Source organism: Muntiacus reevesi, chromosome 2 (genome assembly GCF_963930625.1).
Source record: "Muntiacus reevesi chromosome 2, mMunRee1.1, whole genome shotgun sequence".
Taxonomy (NCBI): Eukaryota; Metazoa; Chordata; class Mammalia; order Artiodactyla; family Cervidae; genus Muntiacus; species Muntiacus reevesi.
Window position 1 is genome coordinate 168,696,692 of NC_089250.1, and position 20,152 is coordinate 168,716,843.

General features: G+C 55.1%; 1 protein-coding gene across 7 annotated transcripts in view; it reads left to right on the forward strand.

Annotated features, from left to right (window-relative positions):
- Positions 1-20,152, forward strand: part of PTPRE (protein tyrosine phosphatase receptor type E) — a 177,667-nt gene that overhangs the window by 141,800 nt on the left and 15,715 nt on the right. For all 7 annotated transcript variants that reach the window (XM_065923536.1, XM_065923539.1, XM_065923540.1 and 4 more), the window contains 5 exons: positions 4,180-4,270; positions 12,008-12,084; positions 12,975-13,011; positions 15,254-15,351; positions 19,068-19,187. In XM_065923536.1, coding sequence (XP_065779608.1) covers positions 4,180-4,270; positions 12,008-12,084; positions 12,975-13,011; positions 15,254-15,351; positions 19,068-19,187 — 423 coding nt within the window. The remainder of the gene's footprint in view (positions 1-4,179; positions 4,271-12,007; positions 12,085-12,974; positions 13,012-15,253; positions 15,352-19,067; positions 19,188-20,152) is intronic.

Consider the following 20,152-nt stretch of genomic DNA (forward strand, 5'->3'; position numbering starts at 1 on the left):
CACAGTGAAAGACAGCTCCAGGCAGTATTGTTTTGCAGCCTCTCAGCCTGACAGCAGAAGTTAATTCTCCAGTTTTCAAAATGACTATCCAAGTTGGCGGCTGCAGGACCGCTTCCCCACCTTCTTTCTTGTCCCGTTTCATCTGGTATTTGTGTTTCTCCACGTGGAGGCTGGTGACTGGCCTTGCTGAGGGAGGGCTGAGTCAGAACTCACCGGCTGAGCCACATATCTCAGAAGTTAGGGCCCGAGAATAGGGTCAGGTAAGGCCCTTGCCCCAGACGCAGTGTGTTAGGGGACACCAAAACACCTCATCGTCTGGATAAACGCTATTTTCATGCAGCTTTTAAAAATAGATCGAAGCCATCCATGGTGAACAAAATAGCAATTAATAATTGTAAATAAAGACAGGGTTCCTCTGGTGTCTCTTGTGACCCAGGCTCCGTTGGGGCTTATGACCCCTCTGTTAACTGATCCTGCCTTTATTGAAAAGTTTGACATTTTGGTCATCATGGATTTGTGTGTGTGTGTGTTGATTTAGGGGTTTTTTAGATGTTGAAATCAAATGTGATTTTTCTTAACCCCTGGGTGTTTTAGAATACTCCTTTCCGTTTTGCAACCAAAGCAAGCTCCTTGCCCTGCTCACCCCCCACCGACCCCCGCTGCCACTAAGTGGCCTTCCCGGCCACCCCCTGCCCACTGCCTCCACTCAGGGAAGGGCCAAGAGCGAGGGTCAAGAGGTCGGAGTCCAGCGAGGACGTGGAGTCTGGTCCTGGCTCCAGGGACTGAGCGACTGCCCGCCCCCCTCTGGACCCCAGTCCGCTCCTCTCAAGTGAGTGGGCAGGCCCTGCTAAGAGCATCGTGACCACCATGCCCAGCCCACACGTGGCTCCGGAGGTGCCCACGCTTGCTGCGGGCCCACACTTCTCTTTTTGTTCCTTTTCTCGCCCTCTGTCCTGAGCTCCCCGCCCAGAGTCTATGTAGGGAGACAGATGGGTCCCAGAGTAGTCGATCCAGAGGAGTTTGGACTCATGCATCTTGGCCAAGCGAAACTGACATGAATTTGAAATTAACAAGGACCTGGCGCTGGGAGCCGTTTGGTGGGGTGATGGAGGTGCCGACGCAGGAGGCCGGTTGCCCACGTGCCTGGCCCGGGTCTGCTCCCCGCCAGCCTGGAGGGCTTGGGCAACGTGCTGCGCCTCTGCCTCGGTCTCCTCGTCTGTGAAACGAGGCCCTCCCAGCCCCCGCAGGAGTGTCTCAGCCCGAGAAAGAGCTAAGGCATGTGTCCCGTGTCTGCAGGAGCGGAGGCCGAGCGCCATCCTGCTCGGGACGACTTCTGTGACGGTCCAGTCGGCAGTCCACTCGCCGTGGTAGAATGCTGAGCTCGCAAAGGCTTTTCCAGGCCCATGGTTGAGTCCTGCAGGCGTCCCTCTCCAGACAGCTCCTCCCAGGAGCCTCTGTCCCTCCCCTGCGGGTTGTTCCAAGCCCAGTGCCTGGAATTGACCTAAGCCTTCGTGCTGCAGGAAGGCCCGGGGAGGGCCCGGCACTGTGCCCTCCAGGGTGAGGGAAAGGAATGTGTGTCTCTGTGTGCGACATGCACGTTCCTTGAGATGAAACAAAGGAAAGGAAAGTTAGTGGTACAGTCGTGTCCGACTCTTTGTGACCCCATGGACTGTAGCCCGGCAGGTCCTCTGTCCATGGGATTCTCCAGGCCAGAATACTGGAGTGGGTTGCCATTCCCTTCTCCAGGAGACCTTCCCGACCCAGGGATCGAACCTGGATCTCCTGCATTGCAGGCGGATTTTTCTACCAACTGAGCTACTGTGAAACCTCACCTCAAACAAACCCACAACCCTTTTCAGCCAACGTACATAATAGGACAATCGACCACAAGTTATTTATCCGTCAGTGGCCACGGGCATGGCACTCGCTCTGGGCACAACGGCAGTGGCCCAGGAATGGCAGAGCCCCGCCCCCCACCCCAGGAACCTCCGTTATTTGTCCTGAGCATCAGAGCTCAGAGGCATGGTTTCCCGGGTGGCTGACAGCAGGAGAAACGCTGGCCTGCTCTTTCCGTGTGCTTGGAAACGGGGTGCGGGGCCCAGGGCGCTTTGCCTCTGCTGCCCATGTGGCCCTTGTGACGCCCGCCCATGGAGTCGGAACGTCACCCCGTGTCCCAGCTCTGTGCTTGGGTCATGGCTGGGGGTGTCAGAGCCAGTTCATCCTCACCACTCGGACGTCTCCAAGCCAGTCCTTCAGCCCCACCCTGCACTCCCCTCACCTTCCGAGGAAAAGGGAGGCTGCTGCTTCTTCTTTTTTTTTTTTTTAATTAATTGTAATAGAGCATTCTTAGAGCAGATTTAGGTTTACAGAAAAATTGTGCAACAAGTACCAAGTTCCCATACATTCATTCTTTCCTTGCACAGCTTCCCCAATGATTGACATCTTGCCCAAGTGTGTTACATTTGTCACAACTGATGAATCAATATCGACTCATGATCACAGTTAAAGGCCAAATCAGGGTTCCAGAGCTGCACATTCTATGGGTTTTAACTAACCCATCACATCACGCGCTACCCCCTGCCCCCAACCCTGCCAAGATGGTCTCATGCCTCTTTTCTTTTCAGGGCTGGGGTCAAAAATAGCTTTGAGGTGAAAAAGAGAAGGCTCTAGAACGTGGTCACACATTTCATGTTGCGGTTTGGTCAGGAAGCTCAGTGTTGAGAGCTTTGATGCGGAGCCAAGAGCTCTCCGCGGCCGTGGAGGTCCTGGCCTGGCGGAGATCTTGCCCACCGGCCTTGCCCAGGCGCCCACTGGGCTGGCCTCCACACCGACCTGCGCAGAGCCTCTGCCTGCGGCCACTGGGCGTGGAGCAGGGAGACGGCACGGGCTGGCAAGGGCTGAGTCTGTGACGGAGAAACCCCGCGCCCTGGGAGAAGGGGGTCCTGACTCAGGCCTTTGACCCCAGGCTGGGCCCCAGTCTCCTGGGCACGGACCACCGGACCCCGGTAGCCCCTGCTTGTCCCCACACTTCAAGGAAGATAGTGTCCTTCTCGTGGTCCAGGTGCCAGCTCCAAGCCCCCCCCGACCCTCCATTGCCTGCTGCTTACCAGCCAGGTGACTCTGGGCAGTTCCGCAACCACCCTGGGCTTCTGTTTCCTCATCTACAGAACGGGAGGGATGGCCCTCGTATCACCTGACGCTGGGTGAGTAGTAAAGGCCGCTGACTCAGCCCTTCCCCAGTGCCCAGCCTATTGAAAATACTCGAAAGATCTTAACACTACTGACTCGAGTCCCAGTGGCCCCTGGTTCACCCGACGGTCAGGTTGGATGATGAAAGAGGTTCAGAAGGCTCTTTCCCATGTGCTCTTGGAGGAGCACCGCCGCCCCCCAACCCCGAGCATGGACCCTCTCCAGTAGCGAGGAACTGTGGGAGGAGGTTTGGCTCCAACAAGAGCCGAGGGACTCTGAGTGGTAGAAAGAACTAGAAGTCAGGATGCCAGGCTCATTCCTGCTATGCTGCCCATCAGCTGTAGGGCCCTAGCTGAGCCCCTGATCCGATTTCCCCTCAAGACAAAAGGGGGGTTAGAGCAGAGCGTGCAGGCCCCCTGGGATGTGGGTAACTGCGATGCTGACGGGGGTGGGCCCGGGTCTGCGTTTTCAAGGAGCCCGCAGCGGTGTCTGTCCCGCTCGCTGGTCCACACCACATCTTTAGGGGAGGACGGTCCTTCACCATCACCCACCTCGTCCTTCAGCCCCTGCGTCTGTGTCCTCAGCCCTGGATCAGAGCTCTGCCACGGCCACCTCCTACCTCCCTGAGCTGGGCCTGCTCTGGACCAGGGCTTCTGGGTCCCGGGGGTTGGTTGGCCATGCAGGGCCCAGTGGCGGCCTGGATGCAGCTCAGGGTCCAGCTACAGGTCATCACTTTGTCCGCATCCCCGTCAGCCCCACTGGACGGGAGTCCTCAGGGAAGGTGGGCCTGTGTCCCCATCACGGCCCCGCCCAAGGCCGGCCCAGTGCCCGAGGCAGAGGCTGCTCTAGGCAGGAGAAGAGGGACGGGCAACGCGCGGGAGGTAGTTTGCTCAGAGACCCGTTTTCTTGATTCCTGCACTTGGTAGGGAGGCTGCGTAGATGAGGGGCTGGATTCCTCATGTTTAGTGCTGACTCTGCATTTTCTTCTAGTCTCTGCCGTCTGGACACGTGCAAGGAACTTTTGAACTGGCCAATAAAGAAGAAAACAGAGAAAAAAACCGATACCCCAACATCCTTCCCAGTAAGATTTTACTTTTTTTTTTTTTTTAAATGATCGTTGTCATTCTGACGACACTCAGCCTTGCTTTACAGCTTCTGGTGGTTCTGCCTGTCCAGGCAGCAGACGCCCAGGTACTCAGAGGCCAGGGCCCGAGTCAGGACACCTGCTCAGCCTTTGCACGTCTCCCACCTGGGGCTCTGAGAGCCTGAGTCGTTCGTGGTCTGGCTGCCAAGCCTGTGATCACTATTGAGACCTGGGCTGCCTGCGGGGGAGGGGATGGGGGCAGGAGGATGCCACCTGCCCCGGCTGGCAGGGGTCCTGCTGTGGACCCAGCCTTGAGCCCTGGTCTCGGGCAGCCAGGGGTCCGGAGCATCTCCCCATCTTGGGCATGGTGCCCTGGGCCACCAGAGTCAAAGCTCCTGTACAAGGACAGAAGTGACAAGAGCTCAGAGAGCTGTTGGGCTTTGGCAGCTCTATGGGAAGGCTTGGAAGCATCCCAGTCTTTACCACCGCAGCTGATGGGGCTCGTGGGTCGGGGGTGTGGCCTCTAGGGGTTGGCGGGGCCAGAGAGTGGACACACCTGTCCAGGGGCGTTGCTGGATGGGCTGGGCCTTGGGGGGCCTCGGTGCCCAGACAGAACCCCAGAGTTCCAAGCTGCCTCTGTAGAAGCTGGCCTGGCGGGGTGGGGGTGGGGGGGGGGTTGTGGCGTCATTTCTCCAGCCTAGACCCACCTGTCCGCTTCGCCATCGGGCTAGCAGAAAGGCGGCCTCTGAAGACCCCAGTGAGTTCACATTGGAGGCCCGACAAAGGGGGGACCTCCCTTCTCGGGCAGAGCCTCTGTGGGATGGAGCAAGCCGGCCTGCGCTGGCCCTCAGTGGGGTGGCTCTTGGCTGAAATTTTAGGATCAGAATCGAGTCCATCTGCCCTGTGGGTAAGAGAAGCTGAGGTCCACCGGATCTGTGTGGTCTCTGGATTTTCAGCGCCTGATAGAAGCAATTCATTCCCATTTTGGATGCATAGGATTTATTTGTGCTTTTGGTTTGGGGGTGTGTGTGTGTGTGTGAGAGTCCACCATGAGCTTGGGTCAACTAAAACCAGAGGAATTAACCAAGTCGTTTTCTATCCCACGCATATTTGTGGAGGAAGCCAAAGGAGCATCAGGGAGATGGCAGGTCACGCAGCCAAGCGGAGAGGCTGGCGGAGACCAGGGTCAGGTTCTAGACTCAGGGCAAAGGCCACGCTGGGAGGACTTGCTGTTGAATTGGGTGAGGCTTATCAGAGGCGAGTTCCATAGCTTGAACAGCTCAAGGGAAAGAAATGCCATGTTGGGGATCTTTGGCATAATTTGCGCTGAATGAAAATTAGGGTATTTGGAAGTTAGCGTCTGTTCTTAGTTGAATTAACTAGCTTAGTTTGCGCGTTGACTGCATGACGTGTGTGTGGAGGACCTGTTCACTGCCAAGCCCTTTCCGAGGTTCCTGGCCTACGTTTCTCTCCTAATCACTGAACCGTTTACTTTCTAAAGGGAACGTTTGCGTGGCTGATCAAGAGCGCTTTCAGCCTGAGCTCCATGGAGCAGAATTAGCAGCCAGTTGTGGGAATTGCCTCTGGTGGCCCGGGGTGGGGCAAACCCTGCCCCCGAGGGTCGCCAGCGGGGCCCAGCAGGGCCTGCTTCGTGCCCGTCACATCTAAGCCGCATGCTCCGGCTTGTATTACGGAAGGGAGCTGGCATTCTCTGCAAGTGTGAAAGTGTGGGTCCTGCCCCACCCCCTCCCGGCCCAGGAGTGCCAGGCCAGAGGAAATTGAGGTGCTGGCGGTCACCACGGGCCCAGGGACCCTGTCCGATGTAAGCGTTGGTGCAAGGACACGTTTACGGAACAATGTCCTAGAAGCACTGGGGTGTGCCCTGGACGAGGCCAGGTGGGGGCATCTGGCTTTGGCATCAGTGAGACCCAGAAGCCAATCTGGTTTACCTGGGTGGTTGGTCAGAGGTGCCCTGGGGCAGTTGGATCACGGGAGGACTGTGCAGGGGGCTCCCAGGCCTGCTCCCCCAACCCCAAGCCTGGGAGACCCTACTCGTACTCGGGGTGGGGTCGGGTCAACAGGCAGAGAGACGGGCAGGGGCCCAAGTCCCTCAGGCCCGCATACCTTCCCTTTCCCGCCCCCTTCCCCACGCAGAGAAAGAAAGGGGAAATGTAGTTCCTCAGGCGTGTCCACCTCCCTGGACTGCACCCGCCAGGATCCTGCGTCCCTGGGGTTTTTCTCAGGCAAGAATACTGCAGTGGGTTGCCATTGCCTTCTCCAGGGGGTCTTCTGGACTGAGCGATCCAGCCCCCCTCTCCCGAGTCTCCTGCACTGGCAGGTGGATTCTTCACCACGGGCACCGCCTGGGAAGCCCTGTAAGTGCATCCTATTTACAAGATGGGGCAGGAGCCAGTCCTGGTGTGAACCCTGGGAGCTCTGAGGACAGAGGTCAGGGCGCCTGGGTGTCGAGGGGCTGCGTGTGGGAAGGGCCCCACGGCCGGTGGCGAGCGAACGTCTTCCTCTTTTCTGGAAAAAGACGCCAACCAGGGATAATTTTAGGAAATGATGTTTTGAGAGAGAAGTGTGACTTTTTAGAATGAAAAGACAGGAAGCTCTTAGAACTGCAAGAGCTAAATCTAACTAGAAGGCTATTTTTAACCCCTGCTTTCTATAGCTGTCCTCAGAAGGGTAAATTGTTCCAAATCATGTTTAACTAGCTTGATACGTGTTCCATTCGTGCTATTTCTGCCTCAGGGCCGAGGGTCTCAGGCCCAGCCTTTGCGAACTGTGACTTTGGGGTCTGACACCCTGACCACCTTCCGCGGGCCGTGACTGCCCCAGACCTGCGCTGACCTGTCCTCCGCTAGGAGCAGGATATGGAGTCCAGACAGCAGGTGTCCGAGCCCATCCACTTGTGGCCAAGCCAGCAGCCCTCCGTGTAGGGGGGAGACATCCGGTCTGTGACCCGGGATTTTGCCCCAGACCCACACCACACACACACACACACACACACCTTCCTCGATTAGTTTCAGTCCTCTGGCCACTCGGAGGGGATAAAGCAGGGATCAGGACACAGAACTATCCAATAATTAATGCAGTAAATACGTACAGAGTACCCTCCGTGTACTGCCCGGCACAGAATAATAACCCGAAGCAGCTTGATCCTAGAGCCCTGGGCCAGGTCTGGGCATCCTTCATACGTTTCTGCTCCTGGGAGTGGTCAGCCACTTCCACACCAGTGTGGAGACCCAGAGCCGGAGCTGCTCCCCCTGGGGGGACCCATGAAATGGTCTAACTTCTTTGAGAATCAGAAGAAAATATATACCTAACCCAGTCTGGCTCATACTTATCCTTATAGCAACTACCAATGCAGGAGATGTAAGCGACTCGGGTTCGATCCCTGAGTGGGGAAGATCCCCTGGAGAAGGAAATGGCAACCCACTCCAGTATTCTTGCCTGGAGAATCCCCTGGACAGAGGAGCCTGGCGGGCTCAGAGTCAGGCTGACGTCACAGAGTCGACATGACTGAAGTGACTCAGCGTGCGTGCACGCAATGCAGTCATAAAATAGAGCAATGTGTGATGTTTTTCTCTAAAGGAGAGAGGGGCCTGTGAGGGCAGAAGTGACATGCGCCATGTAAGTCATATGGGGCCTGGTTAAAGCCTCCCCACATGGATGTGCACATACATACCACAAACAGACACACCATACTGACGTCCATACAACACGCAACTACACACACTGCATACAAGACACACCACTGCACACCCCACAAATACACACACACACCACACACACACACACACCACTCACACACACACACCACTCACACACAAACACACACACCACTCACACACACACACCACTGCACATCCCACAAATACACACACACCGCACACACACATATACCACTCACACACACACACAAACACCCCACTCACACACACACACCACTCACATACACCCCACTCACACACACACACACTCACACACAAACACCCCACTCACACACACACACACACCACACACACACACACACACACACACACACACACAAACACCCCACTCACACACACACACACACCACTCACACACACCCCACTCACACACACACACACTCACACACCGCTCACACACACCACTCACACACACACACATACCACATATACAAACCACATACACACACACACACACCACACACACCACTCACACACACACACACCACTGCACACCCCACAAATACACACACACACCGCACACACACATATACCACTCACACACACACACACACACAAACACCCCACTCACACACACACACACACACAAACACCCCACTCACACACACACACACACACCACTCACACACACACACACACCACACACACCACTCACACACACACACCACTGCACACCCCACACATACACACACACCGCACACACACATATACCACTCACACACACACACACACACAAACACCCCACTCACACACACACACACACACCACTCACACACACCCCACTCACACACACACACACTCACACACAAACACCCCACTCACACACACACACACACCACTCACACACACACACACACACAAACACCCCACTCACACACACACACACACACACCACTCACACACACCCCACTCACACACACACACACTCACACACAAACACCCCACTCACACACACACACACACCACTCACACACACACACACACACACACAAACACCCCCCCCCACACACACACACCACTCACACACACCCCACTCACACACACACACACTCACACACCGCTCACACACACCACTCACACACACACACACCACATATACAAACCACATACACACACACACACACCACACACACCACTGCACACCCCACAAATACACACACACACCGCACACACACATATACCACTCACACACACACACACACACAAACACACACACCACTCACACACACACACACACCACTCACACACAAACACACACACCACTCACACACACACACCACTCACACACACACACACACCACACACACCACTCACACACACACACACACCACTCACACACACACACCACTCACACACACACACCACACACACTACTCACACACACACACACACCACTCACACCACTCACACACACACACCACACACACACCACTCACACACACACACACACCACTCACACACACACACACCACACACACCACTCACACACACACACACACACACACACCACACACACCACTCACACACACACATTCACTCACACACACACCACTCACTCACACACACACACATACACACCACTCACACACACACACCCCACTCACACCACTCACACACACATACTCACACATACACCCCCCACACTCACACACTCACTCACACACACACCTCCACACTCACACTCACACACACACACCACACACACACACTCACACACATGACCCCACACTCACACACCCCACACTCACACACTCACTCACACACACACCTCCACACTCACACTCACACACACACACACCACACACACACACACACACATGCCCCCACACTCATACACCCCACACTCACACACACCCCCCACACTCACACACTCACACACACACACACACACACATCCCCCACACTCACACACTCACACACACCACACAAACTCACACACACACACACACACACACTCACACACACACACACACCACTCACAGACACCACACAAACACACACAGCTCACACACACACCACTCACACACACACACCACTCACACACACACACACACACACACACACACCACTCACACACACACACACACACCACTCACACCACTCACACACACACATTCACTCACTCACACACCACTCACTCACACACACACACATACACACCACTCACACACACACACACACCACACACACCACTCACATACACACACCCCACACTCACACAGTCACACACACACACACCACACACACACACACACACTGCTCACACAAACCTCCATACTCACTCACACACACACTCACTCACACGCACACACCCTCACTCACACACGCACACCCCACACACACACACTCACACACACACCCCACACTCACACACACCCCACACTCACTCACACTCACACACACATACTCTCATACACACACACACACCCCACACTCACACACCACACTCACACACTCACACACACTCACACACATACCACATTCACACACACACCACTCACACACACCCCACACTCACACACACGCCCCACACATACACTCACACACACACCACTCATACACACACACACCCCCCCACACTCACACACTCACACACACACACACACCCCACACTCACACACACACCCCACACTCACACACACACACACACACACATCACTCACACACACACACAGCTCACACACACACAGCTCACACACACACCACTCACACACACACACACCACTCACACACACACACCACTCACACACAGCTCACACACACACCACTCACACACACACACACACTACTCACACACACACACATTCACTCACACACACACACACACACCACTCACACCACTCACACACACCCCCCACACTCACACACTCACACACACACACACCACTCACACACACCCCACTCACTCACACACACACACCACTCACACACACACAACTCACACACACACACACTCACACACACACACCACACAAACACACACACACTCACACACACACAGCTCACACACACACACACTCACACACACACACCACACAGACACACACACACTCACACACACACAGCTCACACACACACACACACACACCGCACACACACACATATACCACTCACACACACACCACACACACACACACACACACACTCACACACACCCCACACTCACACACACCCCACACTCACTCACACTCACACACACATACTCTCATACACACACACCCCACACTCACACTCACACACTCACACTCACACACACACACCACACTCACACACACACACACACCACTCACACCACTCACACACACTCACACACACCCCACACTCACAGTCACACACACACCCCACACATATACTCACACACACACCCCCCACACTCACACACTCACACACACACACCCCCCACACTCACACACACACACACACACACACACACACATCACTCACAGACACACACACACACACTCACACACACACAGCCCTGCCTGGTCGGCCCTCGCACGCTGGAAAACTGGAACCACAGGCCGGGATGACCCAGGCGGTGGCCCGTCCTGCACAGTCCATCCGTGTGAGTCCAGCTGCCTGCCCGCTCCGCGGCAGACCTGAGCATGAGCTCTGGGGTCCGGAGTCCCAAGCGCTCAGGCCTGACGCCCGCCTGTCCAGAGGCGGACAGGCTCCCCTTTGCAAGCCTGGGAGCGAGGCCCCCGAAGCGCTCCTGAGGCCGGCACACCGGCTCCCGGGCGCTGAAGTTCTTTCCTGTCCTCATCCCCCGGGTGTGTTCTGCCCCTTCTGGGGCCGGGCCTGGCCTGGGTGCGGGGGTCCCGTGCTGGATGGAGCAGGTGCGTCCCTGCCCCCCAGACACTCATCGTCTCCTGGAACGGTTAAGAAGAGCTTCCCTTCTGTCCCGCGGTCGCCACGGTTACGTCCTTCACAGTGTTTAATCCTGTCCGTGTGATTCCCAGGCCTAATGTCACGGTTTTTGTGTTGTTTTTTGCTGCAGATGACCATTCCAGGGTGATTTTAAGCCAAGTGGATGGAACCCCATGTTCAGACTACATCAATGCTTCCTACATAGATGTAAGTACCCCCCAACCCAGCACGGCACTCACACCTGGACCACTGGGGGTTGAGTGTGGATGGTGACCCCTGGACCCCTTCTTCCCGGAGCCAGGAAGATAACTCGTCCCCACTTTCCTGGACACGGGGGCCACAGCGGCCACTACACAGAGAGCGTGAAGGCGCTGGGCCTTCTGAATTAGCGTCTGTGCCGGGGACTCGTTCCTAAGTTGCAGAGAAGCCCGAAGGAGGCTTGTTTTTGCTGCTGCGGCTTGGTCACTCAGTCATGCCCCACCCTTTGTGACCCCGTGGACTGTAGCCCACCAGGCTCCTCTGTCCGTGGATTCTCCAGGCAAGAGTACTGGAGTGGGTTGCCATTTCCTGCTCCAGGGGATTTTTCTGCTCCAGGGATCGAACCCAGGTCTCCTGCTTGGCAGGCAGATTCTTTACCACTGAGTCACCTGGCAAGCCCATATTCATTTATATTACTGACCAAACAGAACAGAGGGGACCAGTTAAATGATTTACAGTAAAATCATTTAGAATGAATTATTAAGAATCCCTGTTAGTTGAGCCTTAAAACATCATTTAATATGTTATGAATTATTATAAAAGTTCAGTGTAAGAGAATGTGTTATCTATTAACTGATTAAAAAAAAAAAAATATATATATATATATATATATATATCTGTGCCTGTGTGTCTGCTTGCATATCTGGAAAGATATTCATAGAAAAATACTGGCGAATGATACACAAAAATAGCGTTATTTCTGAAACTCCTGCAAGGTTTCTTCTTAGTTTTCTGTGTTTTCCAAATTCTCCGCGACAAGTACATGTTACTTTCCTAACAATAAAGTCCTTCCACAATGACAATTCTGAAAACTCATAAATCTGATTTTATTTCTCTAGGGTTATAAAGAGAAGAATAAATTCATAGCAGCTCAAGGTAAGCTTTTCATTAAGTGATGGTCTGAACGTGACTTTGGTAAAATGACAGGGAAGGCGACTGCTCGCTGACCCGATGCCAGCCATCCTGGGGGTTATACAGGCTTTTTGTGTGTGTGCAGTGTTACGTTTACACAGCTGATCAGCGTCGTCCAGCCTCTCCCCAAGCGCAGAAGTGAAAGGTGTCACGAATCTCACAGCCTTGCGTGTCTGCTCCATGGGCCAGGGGCGCCCCCTCCCCAGGGAGGTGGGCAGGAATGCGGGCCCCACCCCTGACGGCTGCTGTCCCTGAGTTTGCATCTTAGCCAGCATTCCCAGGTCATTCTGCGCAGTAGAGTTTGAGGAGCATTAAACTGTGAGGTGATGAAATTCCTCCAGGGCACAGGGCTTCAAACGAGTGCAAGAGCCCCCACCGGTGGTCAGGGCAGACAGACAGGGAGCATGTGGGGGCGTCTGTCATACACAGCCATGTTGGGTGTGCAGAGAGACAGACACACGATCTGTTCTGTGCCTGTGATTTAAGCCCAGACGCCCAACAGTCCTGTGCTTGCTGTCTCAGCGTGTTGATAGTTGCATTAGAAAATCTTGAATTTCTCTCGGCTGGCTGAACTCTACGTGACTTCCAAGTTGTTGGAAGAGCTGCAGGGAGGGGAGTAAAGTAGCTTTCTGGTTCAAGCCCATAACCTTGAAGATGCTTTTAGCCATGAAAGTGGATTAGTCGCTCAATCATGTTCAACTCTTTGTGACCCCATGAACTGTAGCCCGTCAGGCTCCCCTGTCCATGGCATTCTCCAGGCAAGAATACCGGAATGGGAAAAAAAAGTAAAAATAAAAAAAAGAACACCGGAATGGGTTGCCACGCCCTCCTCCGGCGGACCTTCCTGTGAAAGGATGCCCTTAAACCTCACACAGGACCCTCTGTGTTTTAAAGCGCTTTCAATACAGCTTATCAGCATCTGCTTGGGGCTGTCATCCCCGGGAGCCAGGGCTGATGAAGCTGGGGGTCACGGAGCTAAACGTAGGTTTCCTGCACGTCCTCATTCCTCGGCAAGAGTCTTTAGAGCAGTGGGTGCCAATGTTCATTGTAGATAACAATCTTAAGTGCACATTTAAATGCACACACAAAAAATGGGCTTCCCTGGTGGCTCAGACGATAAAAGAATCTGCCTGCAGTGCTGCAGAGCCAGGTTCAGTCCCTGGGTCAGGACGATCCCCTGGAGAAGAGAATGGCTACCCTCTCCAGTATTCTTGTCTGGAGAATGGACGGAGGAGCCTGGTGGGCTACAGTCCCTGGGATCGCAAGGAGTCGGACACAACCGAGCGACTAGCACTTTCATTTGCCCTGAAAAGTAGGGAGCTATACACATAAGCCCACGGTCCATGAGGAACCTGCCCAGATTTTAACGTCAGAAACGTCAGAAAACCGGGCAAACACTCGCTGACACCAATAGAAATGTCTTTTTATTCTTATAAGCAGACGTCCAGAGGAAGTAGCGCCGGGCCGGGACAGCAGCATGAGGGAGAGGGGCCTCTTTAATTCCCCGTCTGCCCTCCGCAGCGTCGTCCTCAGGGTCACAAAACGGCTGCCACACCTCCAGGCACTGTTGTCCCTAGTCAGGCAGGAAGGAGAGCAATAGGCAGAGGACTTTCTTCCAGGGACTCTTTATCTTTTGCTCAGACCCCCTCCCCAGGGGCTTCAGCCCACGTCTCACCAGACAGCCTCAGTAGCTGTGAGGCCAGCTGGGAGATGCAATGTTTTTCTTTTTTTTTAGAGGAAAGACTGTTAGACATGGCAGGTGGGCCAGGCAGCCGGCAGTGTCTCCCCCTTCCCCCACCCCCACACGCAGTCTAATTCAGCGGTTTGGGACGGGAGGTCTTATTCTGAGGCTTCGACAAGCCCCTCGGTGGCCACAAACCACTTTGACAGGCAGCTTGCAAACCAGCTCCCATTTTAATAGTGTTTGTGGCCAACGATCATCACCCAACTGTGTGCACTCGCTTAGCCCCCAAGGATTTCCCAGCCCCTGGGGGGGGGGGGGGTATCAGGGAGAGAGAGGCAGGGCCAGACAGGGAGGTTGCCCCCTACTCCAGTCCTGCGTCTCTGCAGGGAGTGAACAGGCCCATCACCCCCTTCCTCAGGGCAGGTGGGGAGGGGGCAGCCGTCCTGAGGCCCAAAAGCCAGCATGACCAGCCTGGGGCTCCAGGGACCGTTCTGTCTGACTCGGGCCATCCTCTCCTCTCAGGCCCCAAACAGGAGACAGTGAATGACTTCTGGAGAATGATCTGGGAGCAGAAATGTGCAACCATCGTCATGCTGACGAATCTGAAAGAAAGAAAAGAGGTAAGCCCAGCCTCGGGTCCCCAGGGTGTTCTTCTCAACTGCTGCTGCTTGGCTGGGGGTATGCTCACCACTTCCTTTTCCCTTCTCCTCCTGCTTATCACGGCAGACAAAAAAACACCTCGGGGCTCACAGCACTTTTATTTTGAAATACGTTGTCTGTGTTCCCAGGATCTCACTGTCCTAGTCAGTCAGTCAGTTCAGTTCCTCAGTCGTGTCCAACTCTTTGCGACCCCATGGACTGCAGCACCCCAGGCCTCCCTGTCTATCACCAACTCCCGGAGTTTACTCAAACTCATGTCCATTGAGCTGATGATGCCATCCAACCATCTCGTCCTCTGTCATCCCCTTCTCCTCCTGCCTTCAATCTTTCCCAGCATTAGGGTCTTTTCACATGAGTCAGCTCTTTGCATCAGGTGGCCAAAGTATTGGAGTTTCAGCTTCAGCATCAGTCCTTCCAGTGAATATTCAGGACTGATTTCCTTTAGGATGGACTGGTTGGATCTCCTTGCAGTCCAAGGGACTCTCAGGAGTCTTCTCCAACACCACAGTTCAAAAACATCAATACTACGGTGCTCAACTTTCTTTATAGTCCAACTCTCACATCCTAGACTATGATATAAAAATGATGCAGGGATTTTCTTCTTTTGAGAGTCATCCCTGGGTGGCCTGCCAGCTCTTACACCATGGTGGGAGCAATTAATTTTAATATAGAGATTTTTTAGCATCTTGGAACATAACATGTTGGGCCTCAGACCATAAAAAAAAAAAAGTGATTTCCCCCTTATTTTTCAGACCAGAGAAAAACGTTGGGAAAACACAAGGTGTATTGAAGTCGTGTTGATTTGGTATTTCAAATGTGTTCAATTAGCTGTTTCAACTTCAAAGTATTGCACGTACATTATAAGAACCTGAAACCTCTATAAAGAGTTAAGAGCTAAGCCGATTCATTTCCTAAGTGTGCCTCCTGGTCAGGACTGCCCCGGGTGGGGTGCAGGCAGTGAGCCACCGAGCAGACCCCTCATGCAATTCCTGTTGCAATGTGAGGGGCTGTAGGTCATGTCAGGAGGTGACAGAAAACATAATGGAGACAGAAAATAAAATACAGCAGGGACAGTGGAGGCCCAGGAGGGACAGACCAAGACGCAAGGCCAGGCTGAGGCCCTGCTGGGCTCCATGTCCGGCTCAGAGATGCTGAGGCATCCTTGTGCCTGGGAGGCATTCACTTTTCAACTCAAAGGACAGAGCCGCCTGTAGAATAAACCCGTACACAGCATGACTGGGGCTCTGTTGGTGTGATGGAGAGGGGGACAGCCCCCCACCCCGGGTCCTGGGCCGGGCCAGGCGGGAGGGCTCGTGTAGAGGATGACGGTGCTGCTGGGTCTTAGAGACTGGGGTGTGGGGTGGGGGCAGCTATGCCAGACGCAAGCAGGAGGGACGCATTGGGGCGTGTTTGTGAGGCGGGGCGCAATCTGCTGGACCCAGAACCAGGATGCCCACGCCAGGGACCGAACGGCTAGAAGTGCATCGAGGAAGCAACCGGGGCTTGAAGCCTGGATATCGGGCTGACGTGGATGGGCGCTCGAGGGCTTTCCCGGCAGTAAGCAGAGGCCTGCGCTTTTGGAAGTGAGCTCATGCTCCAGAGTTGAAAGCAGAACAGGGAGGCAGATGGGACGCTAGCGGCACGTTCCAGCGCGAGGGCCTGAACAGGGGTGGTGGCAAGCGGGTCAAGAGGGAGACCCTGCTTGGCAGGAGACGTCTGTCCCAGGGTCTGTGTGGTCCTGGCTACAGCCGGACCTAGGTGACCTCCATCGTCACTCACTGGCCGGGGGCTGGCTGGCCCGTCCCCAGGGAAGCCCAGGCTGCTTGGCTAGGGCTCGGGCTAAAGGGGTCCAGGGCTGCCCTTCGGGATGGAAGTGACAGACCCTGGGGAACTTAGCCGGGCAGGAGAGGGGAGGCCGGCCGGCAGGGAGGGCAGCCACGAGGTGGCCCTCAGCTGCCCTCCCCAACCACTAATTTATTCCACCCAGAAAAGCAACGGAAAAGCCTCCAGCCCCACCCCGTTTCCGCTCACTCGGGGAGTGGAGAGGGGTTTTCTTTTGTTTCCACGGGAGCTGGGACGGGGCTGGGGAGGGCCAGCCTCCTCCGTGTGAGTCCTGCCCAGGCCCCGTGCTCTCTCACCGGAAAGAGTGATGGGCGGAAGCAGGGGGTTCCCAGGCAGGCACACGTCCCGGCGGGGGGGGAGCGGGGGCGCTGTGGGGGAGGTGTCCCCGCGCTCTGAGCGGATGCTGTGGCCACACAGGCCTCGGACGAGGAGGCTGACCTGGAGCCTGACGTCCCCTGGGACCAGCTGATTTCTGGGCCAGGCTTTCTGGGGCTTGTTTGCAAACAAGAGACAGAGGAGACCAGTGCAGGGACGGTGGGGCTCGGAAGGCGCCCCTGGCTCTTTCTCTGCAGCCTCCTTCTGCATTTTTCCATCTCTATGACTCAGACTCAGCCTGCCTTTGGGCCTCGATTTTCAGTGTCTCAGATGAAATCGTTTCTCAATAGAGTGTTCCCCTTTTCTTAATTGCTTACACTTCTGTTGTGGTCTCCTTGGCTTCAGCATCCTGGCTCAGTGTTGTGAAAGCTGGTATCTCATGATCTGATCGGGGCGGAGCAGGGTGGGGGGTGGCAGGTGGTGGTGACCACTGTGTAGACAGCAGTGCCAAGGGCGTGAAAACAACACACGCTGAGCCCTGTGGGGGTGTAAGAAGCAGCCCTCGGGTCCTCGCATGAGAGTCTGTCAAGGCGGGAGTCTCTGGAGGGCCCCCGGGAGGTCAAGACTGCCCCAAACCATGACCTTCAGGGTGGACTTCTCCGCGGGGTCCCTTCAGAGCTGCCCAGGGCCAGGCCGCGGGAGGGGAAGTTGGCTGGTGGGTGTCATCACATGAGCACTGGGCTCTCGTAAATACCAGCTGACGCCTACTTTATAGGATGATTAGCCCTCGTGGCCCGGCCTGTGAGCTATGTCCAGTGGGTAGTGTCCAGGGCCAATGGCTCGCTGACCTCTGCAGCCGTGGAGCGGGGATCCCCCCATTAGGGGGACCTCACGCCTTCAGGCCCTCCTTGCAGGAGGACGCCCTGGGGTCAGGAACTGGAGGACCCGTCCCCACCCTCTGGTGTGTGGTCCATTTGTAGTTCTGGGGGAGGCAAAGCAAAGGAAGACCTCTCTGTGACCAGCCACCCATCCAGCTCTACAAATTCATGCATCCGTCTTATCCTTGGAGAAAAGTCAGGAGCGTTCAGCTGACGACAAGTCCATGACTCTTCCACAGAGGGTGGGTGGGATGCAAGTTAAGTTCGAATAATAACCCACCGAATCCGATGGGCAGTGTTTGGGGAGCACGTTTGTCCTCTGGGGCTTGAGGAAGCCCCACGCAGGTGAGGCCGCTTCCACGTGGGTCCCCGGCCCTGTGGAGCAGCTCAGCCCGATAGGCCAGGCAGTACATATGGTTAGTAAGGGGATGAGTAACCGAAGCGTCAGAGGGGTCCGATTCCGGTCTCAGTCCGGCCGTTAACCAGCATCGATGAGACGGAGGCACACCGTCCCGGCCTCTGAGGGCTGTGTCCCTGGAGCCGGCGGTGTGCGAGGCCTGTGTCCATGGCCGGGGCGGGGGCGACGAGGTGATGAAAGGCCCCCTCTCAGACCTCCTGTTTCTGTCCACTTGCCCACGCAGGAGAAGTGCTATCAGTACTGGCCGGACCAGGGCTGCTGGACGTACGGGAACGTCCGGGTGTGTGTGGAGGACTGCGTGGTGCTGGTGGATTACACCATCCGGAAGTTCTGCATTCAGTCTGTAAGCACGCGGCTTCCCGCAGAGGCAGGCTTGCGAGGAGACGCACACGTGCGCGTTTATCACAGGAAGCACTTGCCTCACCCCGACACCCCCGCCCCAGCGGCTCTCACAAGGGCAGAGGAGGCTGGGGGCAGTGCGGGGCAGGGAGGCGGGATGGTCCCTTGCGGGCCACAGATCTGAGTCTACGGGGCAGCTGGCGGGCAGGTGCACGTGACCTTGAGTCAGGGTCCATACTCCTAGCTCCCAGAGACCACCTGGATGGGGGAAGTTGAGTCAGTTGGAGCATCCTGGGGGTGGTGGGAAGGGGTCCCCCAGTCAGTTACACAGGGCCGTTTCACACGCTGGCATGGAGACGTGAGGTTTTTCTTTTTTTTTTTTTTTAACACTTTCAAAATTATATCTGAAACATTTCATTATTTTTCAAACTGTTTTCCTGCTAGTCACTCCTCACCCGAGATGATTTAAGGCAGTCTTCAATAAAGACAACTGTAGGCGAGGCAGATGAAATAAGAGATTTCAGAGACTTAAAAAAAATTAGAAAAAAGCAGAAGGTGGTGTTATCAAGAATCAAAGGTAGAGTGATGGGTGTGGTTAGATTGCAGAATATGAGTCTGAGCTTCCTAGAAGCCACAGCAAAAGAGGAGAAAAGATGAACTGTCCCCGACTTTGGCCTACTTCCTCCCAGAAACACACACGTACACACACACGCACACACATGCCCACACGCTTCCAAATACACTATATAACTTTCCATGGCTTGGGGCAGAGAACCGAACTCCTTGGTTCTGGGTAAGAAGAGTGGAGAGCGGTTTTGAGGGAAGGGTTGGGGGGGGTGGGGTCTTCCAAGGGTAGACCAACCATATTTTTTCCCCACAAATCAAGCCACTTTTGAGAGTGAAAGCTCATGCTGTTGGCAGCTACACGGCAACATAAAGTCGCAGCCAACTCGGACGCAGCCAGCCTGC